Source organism: Ceratotherium simum, chromosome 8, assembly GCF_057802395.1.
Source record: "Ceratotherium simum simum isolate JZ-2026a chromosome 8, ASM5780239v1, whole genome shotgun sequence".
NCBI lineage: Eukaryota > Metazoa > Chordata > Mammalia > Perissodactyla > Rhinocerotidae > Ceratotherium > Ceratotherium simum.
Genome location: NC_141907.1, coordinates 12,351,527 through 12,363,630, shown reverse-complemented (window position 1 = coordinate 12,363,630; position 12,104 = coordinate 12,351,527). Strand labels below are relative to the sequence as shown.

The following is a 12,104-nucleotide window of genomic DNA, read 5'->3' as shown; positions in this document are numbered from 1 at the left end:
GAGCGGCGCGCGGAATCGCAAGCCCGAGACTTCCTGCTCAGCACTGCCCAGCGGGCTCTCGGCTGACCCAGAACAGTCCTTGCTTTGTTTCGGCCAATCTCGACGGCTGCTCCGCGCGCGGCGCCCAGCTGTGCCCAGCTGTGCCCGGCTGTGCCCAGACGCGCGCAGTGACCACCGCGCGCGGTGTCCGGCCGTGGGCCACAGACGCCAACTCACCTCAACTCAGGCCGCATGATTTGAGTGTAGATGTAGCATCTCCCCAGCACGATCTCGCGCAAATGGGCAGTGGTGCCCGACCCCTTCCACTCCTTGAGCGGCCGGGGCCACATCAGGACTCCGATCACCACTGCGATGACCCCCAAGACCACGAGACAGAGAAACAAGCAGAGCCAGATCCAGGCCTTCCTGGAGATGTCGCAGCAGGGTTTCTCCTCCGACACGGGGCTGAATCGGTGGTCGGCCATGGGGTCTAAAGCGGGGTTGGCCAGGCGAAGTTGGAGGAGAGGCTGGGCAGGAAAGGAGGAGAGAACGCGAGCCCTGTTTAGAAACTGCACCTCCTTTTTATCGCTCGCTTGCCTTTTCTCGGCTTCCTTTCCCACCCCACCCCCTCCTTCAAAGTTCCGTGGCTGCCGGACCAATAAGGATTTAAAGGACTTGAAAGACTTCAACAACTTCCACAGCGTTCACTTCCAGACTCCTGAGCGGACGGCTCACACTCTCGATCTCCAGGGAGAAACAGCCAGACGAACCTTGCTCTGCAGATGCCCGAATAACAGTTTATCCTCACGCTCCTCGGCCAGCTCCCTTTATCAACCTCGCACTTCACTCTTTGCCACAGCTGCTTCCTGGAAAGTGTGAAGGTTGCCTGCCTGCCTCTGTGCCTGGGTACTAGCAATGCGTTCTGCCTGGGGAGGAATACTCTGCTTCTTTTAGCGTTGGGAAATGCCTGCTCAGCCCCCTTTAAAGGCTCCACTTAAGCCCTACCCCTTCTCTCAAGTGGCATCAGTGGTTAAGCTCTGAGTTCAAACCCAGCTCCACCATCCACTGGCTGGGTGACGTGGGACAAGTTGCTTGACCTCTCTGTGCTTCAAATGTAAAACATGGATAATAGCAGCACCTATCTCACAGGGTTGTTATGAGGATTGAGTTCATATTTACCGTGTGTTTAGCACAATGCCTGACACATGGTAAGCACTCAGTAAATGTTAGCTATTACTACCTGCTCTGTGACCTATGAAGGACACGCAATTTACTAATCCGTGGGGTGTGCTGGGAACAGTGTCTGATATGCAGTAAACACTGTAAGTGGTGGTTCAATGAGTACTCGAGTGGCTTTTCTCAGCCTTCTGCTGCCTCTCCTCTCTCCCGGTTCCTTAGCACTAGGAGCATCTGTGACATTTCAGCAGACACCTAAGGAAGGTGAAAGATCAAGCCATAGGACTTCCTGGGGCAAAAGTTTTCCAGACAAAGGGAATAGCAGATGCAAGTACTCTGAGGCAGAAATTCCCTTGGCCTGTTCCAGGGGCAGTGAGGAGGCCATTGGAGCTGGAATGCAGCGTTGAGAGAGGCGGAATAGGAGAGAAGTTCAGAGGGCAGCAGGAGGCCAGACCACCTATGACCCGGTAGGACAGGATAAGGACTTTTTGGCCTGTGAGTTTTATTTTTAACCCTTCAAAGGTCACTGAGTGACTTGATCTGGCATGACTTTTTTTTTTTTTTTGGTGAGGAAGATTGGCCCTGAGCTAATACTTGTTGCCAGTCTTCCTCTTTTTGCTTAAGGAGGATTAGCCCTGAGCTAACATCTGTGCCAATCTTCTCTATTTTGTGTATGGGTTGCTGCCACAGCATGGCTTGATGAGTGGTATAGGTCCATGCCCAGGATCCAAACCTGCGAAGCTGGGCCACCAAAGCAGAGTGTGCCGAACTTAACCGCTATGCCACCGGGCCAGCCCCTGGCGTGACTTTTTAAAGGTTCAATTCAGCTTCTGCGTTGAGAATAAATTGTAGGAGAGTAAGGATGGAAAGATGGAGACCAGGCACTTCAATGGAGACCGGATGACTTCGACCAGGAGAGTAGTAACAAAGGTGGTAACGAAAAAAATATTTGGATTCTGGATATGGTTTGAAGGTAGAAGTGACAAGATTTGCGGGTGAATTGGATGTGGAGTTTGCGAGAAAGAGAGTAGTCAAAGATGACTCCAAGATTTTTGGTCTGAGTTTGCATTGCCATTTAGAGCAATGAGAGAATCAGGGTAAAGTACATTTGGTTTTGGGGAAAAGGCATGAAACAAGAATTTGGTTTTGGAGGTGTTAAGTTTGAGATGTCTGTTAGACCTCCAAGAGGAGACATCAAGTAGCCAATTGGGTATAACCATCTGGAATTCAGGCAAGGGGTCAGTGCTGGAGACATGAAGATGGGAGGCTTTTAGCATATGGATAGTTTTTAGAGCCAGGAGGGTAAGTAAGTTCGTGTAGAGGATGGGTGCAGAAACAGAAGACAAGAGTCCCAGAGCCTCAACCATGGGGCATGCCCGTAGTGGAGGTCAGAAAGATGAGGAAAGCCCCAGCAGGGGACTGGGAGGAGTGACCTCTGAGACAAGAGGAAGGGCCCCTGGGAGTTGTTGGTGCTGTTGACAAGAGTTCTTTCAGAGGAATGTTGGGGACAGAGCCCAAGGAGAGTAGGTTTAAGAGAGTATGTGAGAAGAGAATGTGGTATCATAAGTTAGATGACTTGGGGGGGAAGAGTTTTTCTGTGGAAAGGAAGACATTGTGGAGTGAGGACAGAGTATCTTGTTCTGAGACCTGCAACACTGCACTTTGTAGGATGACAGACAACCTGGTAGACAGGCAGCTATGGGTAATACAGGAGAGGGGGAGTTGTGGGAGGGAAAAGCTCGTGTGTCAGGAGAGGACTCCCAGGCACAGGTGGCTGTGGGCCGGCGCTCAGCACCCCCAGAAGGAAAGTGGAAAACATGGCCTTAGGGGCTGGAAGGTGACTCGACTTGTTGACAATGACATGTGGGCATTCTCTTCTGATGGCTTCTCAGTGACATGAGTTGGGTGCTGGTGAGGCTAGAAGAGACAGGGGACATGAGAGACATTCTCAGGGTGTCATTAAGTGGTCAGGAATTTAAAGAAAGGCCAGTCAGTGTGGATGTATTCTTTTGTCCAGCCACTCCCCACTGCTTAGAAGAAAGGGCAAAAGTAGGCAGAGAGCTGGATTTGATGGGGTTGGGGTTTGCTGATGTGTTAGTTTACTGGGGCTGCCATATGAATGCCACAAAGTCTGTTGTGGCTTAAACAACAGAAATTTGTCTCACAGTTCTGGAGACTGGAAGTCCGAGTTCAAGGTGTCAGTAGGGTTGATTTCTTCTGAGGCCTCTCTCCTTGGCTTGTAGATGGCTGCCTTCTTGTTTTGTCCTCATGTGGTCATTCCTTTGTGTGTCTGGATGTCTGTCTCCATATCTCCTCTTCTCATAAGGACACCAGTCATATTGGATGAGGGCCCACCCTAAGGACCTCATTTTAACTTAATAACCTCTTTAAAAGCCCTATCTCCAAATCCAGTCACATTCTGAGGTTCTGGGGGTTAGGACTTCAACATAGACTTTTTTGGGGGGACACCACTCAGCCCATAACACCAGGTATGTACAAGGCAATAAGAAAAAGGCAAAGAAATTGAAAGTTTAAGCAAAGATAGGGTTTTAATAATGGGCCATGGCACCCAAGTCCCACAGAAACTGAAGTGAGGGCAAAGGGAGGGTGTGAGACAGTGAAAAACTAAGGGAGCCCCTGGCTGGGAGGTCCTGATGGGGCCAAAGCATTGGCAGAGGAGAGAACATCTCCACTTGTTTACAAATCACTCCATCCAAAAATGAACTGTTCATCTTCCTCCTTCAAACTGGTTCCTTTTCTGGTTTTTCCAATTTCAGTAAAAAGAACGCACATCCACTCAGTTGCTCAAGCTAGAAATTTCCAGGTTTTCTTCAACCCTCCCCTCTCCCTCACCTCACATGTCCAACTAGAAGTTGGTTCCTTCTGCCTAAAAATTATTCGTTAAATATCCACTTTATTCATCTCCACTACCAGCAGCTTAGTCCAAAAGGAAGGCCACCTTCTCACTCGCCTAGAAAGAGCTTCCAAACCATTCTCCCGAAACCCACTCTCCCCAACCACCTCCATCTACTCTCTCCATCACAGCCAGGGTGGTGGCTTTCTTTTAAGCCACGCTTTGTAGAGATGTAACTTTTGAAACATAACTCTGATTACCTTATCCCTCCACTTGCTGTAGACACAGCAAGCGAGCACATGAGACCCTGACTACTCCTTCAGCCTCCACGGGCACCTCTGTCCCCAACCCCCAAGGCACTCCAGTCCTGCTGGCCTTCTCTCTGTCCACACAGAGAATGAAGACGTTCCCTATCAGCGCATATTGCTCTACCTGATCCTTTTAAATGAGCCCTGATATTCCATTATGTAGTATACCATGGTTTATTTAACCAGACCCGGATCAATGGGCACTCAGGTTTCCCACTCCTTTGTTACTACATTAAATATTGGAATAAATATTCAGCATATTTTTTTCATATGTCCAAATACATACACTTCCAAAAGTAGACTTTTTGGGTCAAAAGGTACAAACATTTAAAATTTCACATATTGCGAACCAAAGAGGTTGTACCAATTGACACTCATACCTACAAAGTTACGCCTTCACATTCGCTTTGTCTTAATTTCTGATTATCAATCAGCAATGACTTAGAAGAACTTCAGCTTGTAGTTTCTCCTGTTAAATGTGACGAACACTTGAGAAATAAAACCCAAAAGGACCATGTAATCCTTTGCTCCTGGAAGTCACTTGGTTTGTGAAACCTCTCTCGCTTTGTATTCTATCTTTCTGCAAGTTCGGCTACAAATGTCAAACATTCTGGAATGCCCTTGGCGGAGAAAATTACAAATGCACAAAAAAGTAACCACCCTCCCTGCACACCATCTGGTTGTGGTATGATTTAGGGCAAGTTACATTTTTGAATTTCAGTTTTCTCATCTGTAAAACGGACACAGTATAATGCCTACTAATCTGGTTGAAGTGAGGATTGATTGGGATAATATACACACCAAGGACAGGCCAGGCACTCAACCCTGGTAATATTGTTATTGTGGACTTATTTGCACATAGTTACAATGCACTGAGCCTTGAAAAATGGCATTTCTGGCATTCATTCATTCAACACATATTAGGGACCCACCCAGCGCCAGGTACCCAGGCACCGTGGTAGGTCGCTGAGGGCACAGAAGTAAACTGGCCTTGAGGAATCCCCGTGTAGAACAGTTAAGAACACAGCCTTCCTGGTCAGGTAAACCTGAGTAGGCTCTGCCACTTGGGCAAGTAACAAAACTTCTCTGAAGGACTAGTTCCTCTCCTGTAGCATAGGCTTAAAAATATCTGCTGGTGTCACTGTATTATTTGAAGGATGGAATCAGGTAGCGTCTATAGAAACTTAGCTGAGTGTCTGGCCCCTAGCAAATATTCAACAAATAAGCATTAATATTGGGACGGCTGCGTGCAGACAGGAGAGAGAGCAATAAGTCACAGTAGATTTCAGGAAGGCTTTGAAAAGACAGTGACACGAGATCAGGCTGCTGAAGGGCAAGCGAGGTTTGCAAAAGAGGGGGAAGGCATTTAAACAGAACTGCATGGAGAACTACAGAATGTTGGGACATCTGGGGCACTACAGAAGTGACTCCAAGCCACAAAGCTTGTGAGGGGAAGCACTGGTCTAGAAGGGGGGTTTCAAGCCCTCTTCTTTCCTTGGTCAACTTCATTAGTCATTTTTAAATCATTCAAGTAATACAATCACATTTTAACAATTGGAAATAGAGAAAAGAAGAAAAACATCCTCCCCCTGTTCCAAAACGCTAGCCCAACTACTGTTAACACTTTTATATCTATCCTTCCAGCCTTTTTCCTAATCTCTGACAACTTAAAAGTAGCTATAGGGCCGGCCCCGTGGCTTAGCTGTTAAGTGTGCGTGCTCCGCTACTGGTGGCCCGGGTTCGGATCCCGGGTGCACACCGACGCACCGCTTCTCCGGCCATGCTGAGGCCGCGTCCCATATACAGCAACTAGAAGGATGTGCAACTATGACATACAACTATCTACTGGGGCTTTGGGGGGAAAAAAAGGAGGAGGATTGGCAATAGATGTTAGCTCAGAGCCGGTCTTCCTCAGCAAAAAGAGGAGGATTAGCACGGATGTTAGCTCAGGGCTGATCTTCCTCACAAAAAAAAAAAAAAAGTGGCTATAATATGTACTATTTGACATTATATATGTATATATGTATATTTTTAAATTCTGCTCTTTCCACTTCACTGTGCATACATGGCCCCTGCCAGGCCGTGTCTCCTCTCCCACAACACCGAGCCCCAGCCCAAATCCCAACTCTCTACCCGTTAGTAGCTCTTTGAGCCTGAGCATCTTCTGTAACCTCCCCATGTCTCAGGCTGGCTGTTAGAACCTCAGAGTGTATGTATAAAGCAAAGAGCAGCCAACTTCCCTGGTAAAGCTCTAGAAATGGGGGTTCCACCTCTCCTCACGCCTCCCACTGGAAGGTCAGCTCCAAGAGAAGAGGGCCATTGCCCATCTTTGTTCACCATTAAGCCCCTAGAACCAGAGCAATGCCTGGTATGCAGTTGGCACTCAAGCAATGCTTCAGAATGAACAACTCCCTCTCCCACATTCAAACCCAGTGACAACAGACTGACCATACACCAGGGATGGAGAGACTAATAGGTCCAGGGTCTTCATGAGATTCACCAGCTCAAACCCATCCATCAGCAGGCATCTCTTGTTCAACTGCTGAGTAGTGAAGCACGGTGCTGAAGGGAGAAAAGGAGAGAGGCTACGATTAATCACATAATTCTTCTTTTTCCCCCTCCAACAATAATTGCTAACATCATTGAGTGCAAATACTTTGTGTACAATACCCTATAACATTTCCATCATGTAAACACTTTATTATTCCCATATTACAGATGAGCAGTCAGAGGCTTCGAAAGGTCAGCAATTTGGCCAAAGTTAGTAGTCAAGAAGGGCTTTGAACCCAGACAATCTCATTTCAAGCCTGTCCAGCTAACCCTACCTCTACATCACCAGGTAGCAGATAGTTAAAGGGCATCCACTACGTGCTGTGTGACTTAACAGACGATCTCTTTTTGCAGGATTTGTGGTCCATGGTGGAAACTTCTGGAAACATGTTTTTGAGCTTGGGTCCGTGGCAGCCGTGAGGCTCTGAGCATCATCAGGAACCTTGGGGTGGACATGTTTTCCTAGGATGGTGTTTATCTCCTCAACATGTTTCTTATTTCCTCGGATCAGAGTACTGTCACCAGAAGAGGAGGGAACAGATGCTGGATACGAAAAACAACAGAAAAGCACTCTCACTGGTGTCAGACAGATCTCAGCCTGTGATCTGGTTTTTTTCTAGCAGTCTTGTGAAAAGGAAAGCTGCATGATTTCTCCTCCCACATCCTGAAACTGAGCAAGGCCCAATCCTATATTTGCTCTTTATTCTGTATTTTCAGTAAAACAAAGACTTGGCAGAATGCCTTTAATTCACTTGGCCCATCTGCTCGTCCTCTTAGTGCACTGGCTTGCTTGTTTATGTGGTCCGGGTAGAGATCTGAGGGCATGGGAAGTCAACTTCTCAACCACTTCCCCGGTTAAGTCTAACCTCAGCCAAACAGATTCGGTGACGTCTCAGCTGGCCCCACCCTTCACCCCCTTCACCTAGTTACTTGCTCTTCCTGAACTTTCCAGGTGACAGCTTAAACACCCTACGTCCGGGACACCTTTTATGAGCTTTCTCATTCCTATTGTGGGTTCTCATATACACCCTATACCTCCTGATTTTGTTCTTTTTTGGACAGTTTCCTCCTCCGCCTTTGCCCCACACTAGACTACATGGACACACCGAAACAGTCTTTTTCTCAGGTGTGATCCTAGTGACTAGCAAGTTCCGGGTACCTAGTGGGCACTGCAAAACTGTTTGTTGATGAATATCACACTTAACGCAAATTATTTTTCTTTCATTCATTTATTCATCCATTCATGCATTAAATATTTACTGAGCACCTGCTGTGTTCTATGAACTGTTTTAGGTACTGGGTATACAGCAGTTAAAGGAATAAAGTCCTTATAGAGCTTATACTGTAAAAGGGGGCAGACATATCATAAAGAAGATAAATAAGTAAACCACAGCATAGATGAAGTGTTAACGAGGGCTAAGAAGCAAAACAAGTAGGGACTGGGATAAAGACTGGAAGGAGGGTTGCAAGTTTGGTTAGAAAGCCAACAAAGGTCTCACTGAGAAGGCGGCATTTGAGTAAGGATCTGAAGAAGCTGAGGTAGCCACATGACGTCTGGGGAAAGAGGATTCCAGGTAGAGGGAAGAAAAGAGCAAGCTCAAAGGCCCTAAGGCAGAAGCTAGCTTCGTGTGTTCAAAGAACAGCAAAGGTCAAGTAAGAGGTGCCTGGTGCAGAGAGAGCAAGGAGGAAAGAAGTAGGAGATGAGGACCGAGATGTGACAGCATGCGTGTTGGGGGAAGGGGGACAGATGGACACTCAGAGTGCAGAAGAGTGACATTTCCTGCTTGTTTTATCAGGCTGACTTTGGTTGCTTGTTGAGAATAAACTGAAGTGGGGCAAGGGAGAAGGAGGGAGACCATTTAGGAGGCTAGGGCGCTATAATCCAGACAAGAGAGGATGGTGGCTTAAACCAGGTTGGCATCAGTGGATGTGGTTGAATTCTGGATATATTCTGAATATAGAGCTGACAGAATTTGTCTATGGAATAAAGAGGTAGAGAGGTCAAAGACAACTCCAAGGATTTTGACTTGAGCAACTGGAAGGGTGGAGATGTCCTTAACTGAGTTGAGGAAGCCTATGAAAGGAGAATTTGTTTGGGGCATGTTAAATTTGAGATGCCATTACATACTCAAGTGAAAATGTTGAGGAGACAAACACCATGCCAGGCTTTACAAATATTAACTCATTCAATCCCTGTAACAACCCCATGAGGTAGGCAGTATTGTTGGCCCCATTTTACAGAGGAAGACCCAGAGAGGATGAGTGACTTACCCAAGGTCACCTAGCTAGTAGGTGGTAGAACTGGGGAACTGGGATTAAACCCAAGCCATGGGCTCCCAGAATGCATGCTTTTATATGCCATGCTGCCTTTCAGCTGAGCAAACACACACACACACACACACACACACACACACACACACACACCCTAGCTCAGTCCAGTCACTTAAGAAAACCCTTGCCATTAGCTCTGAACCAATCACTGTGGTCAGGGGCTGGTGTGCTCTGATTAGATTAGGCCTGAGTCTCCTGCTGCCTGAATTGGGGGGTGGAGCCCCACATGGGCTGAGAGTGTTGCCAAACCCAAGCACAAGTTCCTTCACAAGTTTGTTTACCCGCCACATAGTAGGGCCAATAAAGAAAAAATTGAAACACCAGGCTTGTGGCAAGGAAAGAGGTTTACTATTATCGAAAGGCAGCCAGACAAGGAGATGGGAGTTAGAACTCAGATCCACCTCCTCAGAGGGAAAAAGGTAGGGGTTTTTATCTGGGGTTTTACGTAGAGGAGGGGAAGCATGTGGCCATGCTGGTTGGCACCTTCCCACCAACCTGTGTTTGGCCTTGAAGACTGAATTTCTTTTTCCTTGACTGTCTAGACTTTTCTGGTTAGTTTTCCTCTTCAGCCTGCTTTTGGACTTATGAGGCTGAATCTTAATTTCTGAACCTTGACTTCCTGGGAAAGACAGCTCACTCATATACTAAGGAGAGACAGAAAGACCTGGCTAGTTTTAAACAACAGTTGATTATGCTGAATATGCACAGCTGCAGTTAGCAAGGCTTATCTCAAAGTCTTTTTGCTCCAGGAAAGATTTTTTAACTTTTCATGCTTAGTTTCAAGAGTGGAGCAGGGAAAGTTCTCCAGAGGAAAATCAGGATATCATCACCAGAAGGGTGAATGGATGCTGAATTTCAAAAACAATAGAAAAGCACGCTCATTGATGCCAAATTAAGCCCATTCATAGCAACTTGGGTAAAGTTCATATATTAGTCATTCCATATATGCATTTCAAACCACCCAGAATGCCCCGAAATTCATGCCAAAATTTTCTCAACAGATTTTCTTATGTTTACTTAATTCCCCGGGACACTGTGCTTTCCATTCTTATGGTCCAACACAGAGGCTAAAAGTCAAACATCTCAGCTGGGAGGAGGAACACATTCTTGAATATCTAAGAGGCAGCTGTGGGATGTCTTCTCAACCAAGCATTCTTCAGAGCAGGCTAAAAACAAAACAAACCAACAAGAAACTCAAAAGAAAGCCCCAAATAGAATTCATTGAAAGCAAGGGTACTGAATATCATTCGCTGATTTTTTTTATTTTGTGTTATTTTTTTTTTAAATAATTTAAGTTTTTCAGAGCAGTTTTAGGTTCACAGCAAAATTGAGCAGAAAGGACAGAGTTCCCATATGCCCCCTTCCCCCGCACTTGCATAGCCTCCCCCACTATCAACATCCCCCAGTAGACTGGTACATTTGTTGCAATCGATGAAACTACATTGACACATCATCATCACCCAAAGCCCATAGTTTATATTAGAGTTCACCTCGGTGTTTGAAAAATGTATAATGACGTATGTCCACCATTATAGTATCATACAGAATAGTTCCACTACCCTAAAAATCCTCTGCGCTCCCTCTAATCATTACTCCTTTCCCCCTAACTTCTGGCAACCACTGATATTTTTACTGTCTCCATGGTTTTGCCTTTTCCAGAATGTCATCTAGTTAGAATCATACAGTATGTGATCTTTTCAAATTGGCTTCTTTCACTTAGTAATATGCATTTAAGCTTCCTCCTTGTCTTTTCATGGCTTGACAGCTCACTTCTTTTTAGCTCTGAATAAATATTCCATTGTCTGAATGTACCACAGTTTATATGAATGTGGTACATTCCCTTGTCAGAATGTACCACACTCATCAGTGAGTGTATCCATTCACTTACTGAAGGACATTTTGGTTATTTTGTTTTGTTTTCCGAGACTAAATGTTTTTTAAACTAATAAATTTTACAATTCTGCTTATTTAACTAGGTAATTGGTAATCAAAGCAAAGTTCAAATTTATGTTTTAGAACAATATCCCTTCTTGCAAAGTAACAGCTCTACAAATAATTTTTTCAAGTCATAATAATTTTGTGCTCATATGTAATTTTGAAAATTAAAAAGAGTGCAAAGTAAAATTACTGACAACTTCATCACTCATAAACATTATTAATATTAATAATTTTGTGTAATATATAGATACGATTTTCCCAGAATTTATATCATAGGATTTTAACTTAACATTATATGATAGATATTTTACCTGCCTTTAAATATTCTTCATAAATGGTATTTCTAATCATGCATAATCCTCCACAGTATTGTCATACTACAGTTTATTTGATCATTACCCTGATTTCAAATATTTCTAATCTTTTGCTATGCTATGATAACATCCTAAAAAAAATCTCCTGGGCACATCCCTTATGATTTTCTCAAAAATTTCTGGAATTTGAATGAAAATATTATTTCTTCATGTTGGAAGAAAAAGAACAAAAAACAAAAGAAACTAGAAATTAAAACATATTCTAAAGATAAAATCATTAACACTCATGCGGGAAACAAGATAGTTCAGTTCTCAAGTTACATTAATTATCAAGAACATCATCAAGAATCTAAAAATAAGTTATTCTTTTTTACTTTTTTATTTATTTATTTTTATTTTTTATTTTTTCTTGAGGAAGATTGACCCTGAGCTAACATCTTTTGCCAATCTTCCTCTTTTTGCTTGAGGAAGATTCGCCCTGAGCTAACATCTGTGCCAATCTTCCTCTGTTTTGTATGTGGGCTGCCGACAAGTGATACTTGTCCATGCCCAGGAACCCAACCCAGGCCACAGAAGCGGAGCATGCCAAACTTAACCACTAGGCCACAGGGCCGGCACCTTTATTTTTTTAAATTATGTTTACTACATTGTTTT

General features: G+C 44.8%; 1 protein-coding gene across 1 annotated transcript in view; it reads right to left on the bottom strand.

Annotated features, from left to right (window-relative positions):
• CD38 (CD38 molecule) overlaps window positions 1-678 on the bottom strand; it is a 51,483-nt gene extending 50,805 nt beyond the window's left edge. Inside the window, exon 1 of the mRNA XM_014788883.2 lies at window positions 217-678. Coding sequence (XP_014644369.2) covers window positions 217-464 — 248 coding nt within the window. The 5' untranslated portion in view covers window positions 465-678. The remainder of the gene's footprint in view (window positions 1-216) is intronic.
• Between the last annotated feature and the right edge of the window lie 11,426 nt (window positions 679-12,104).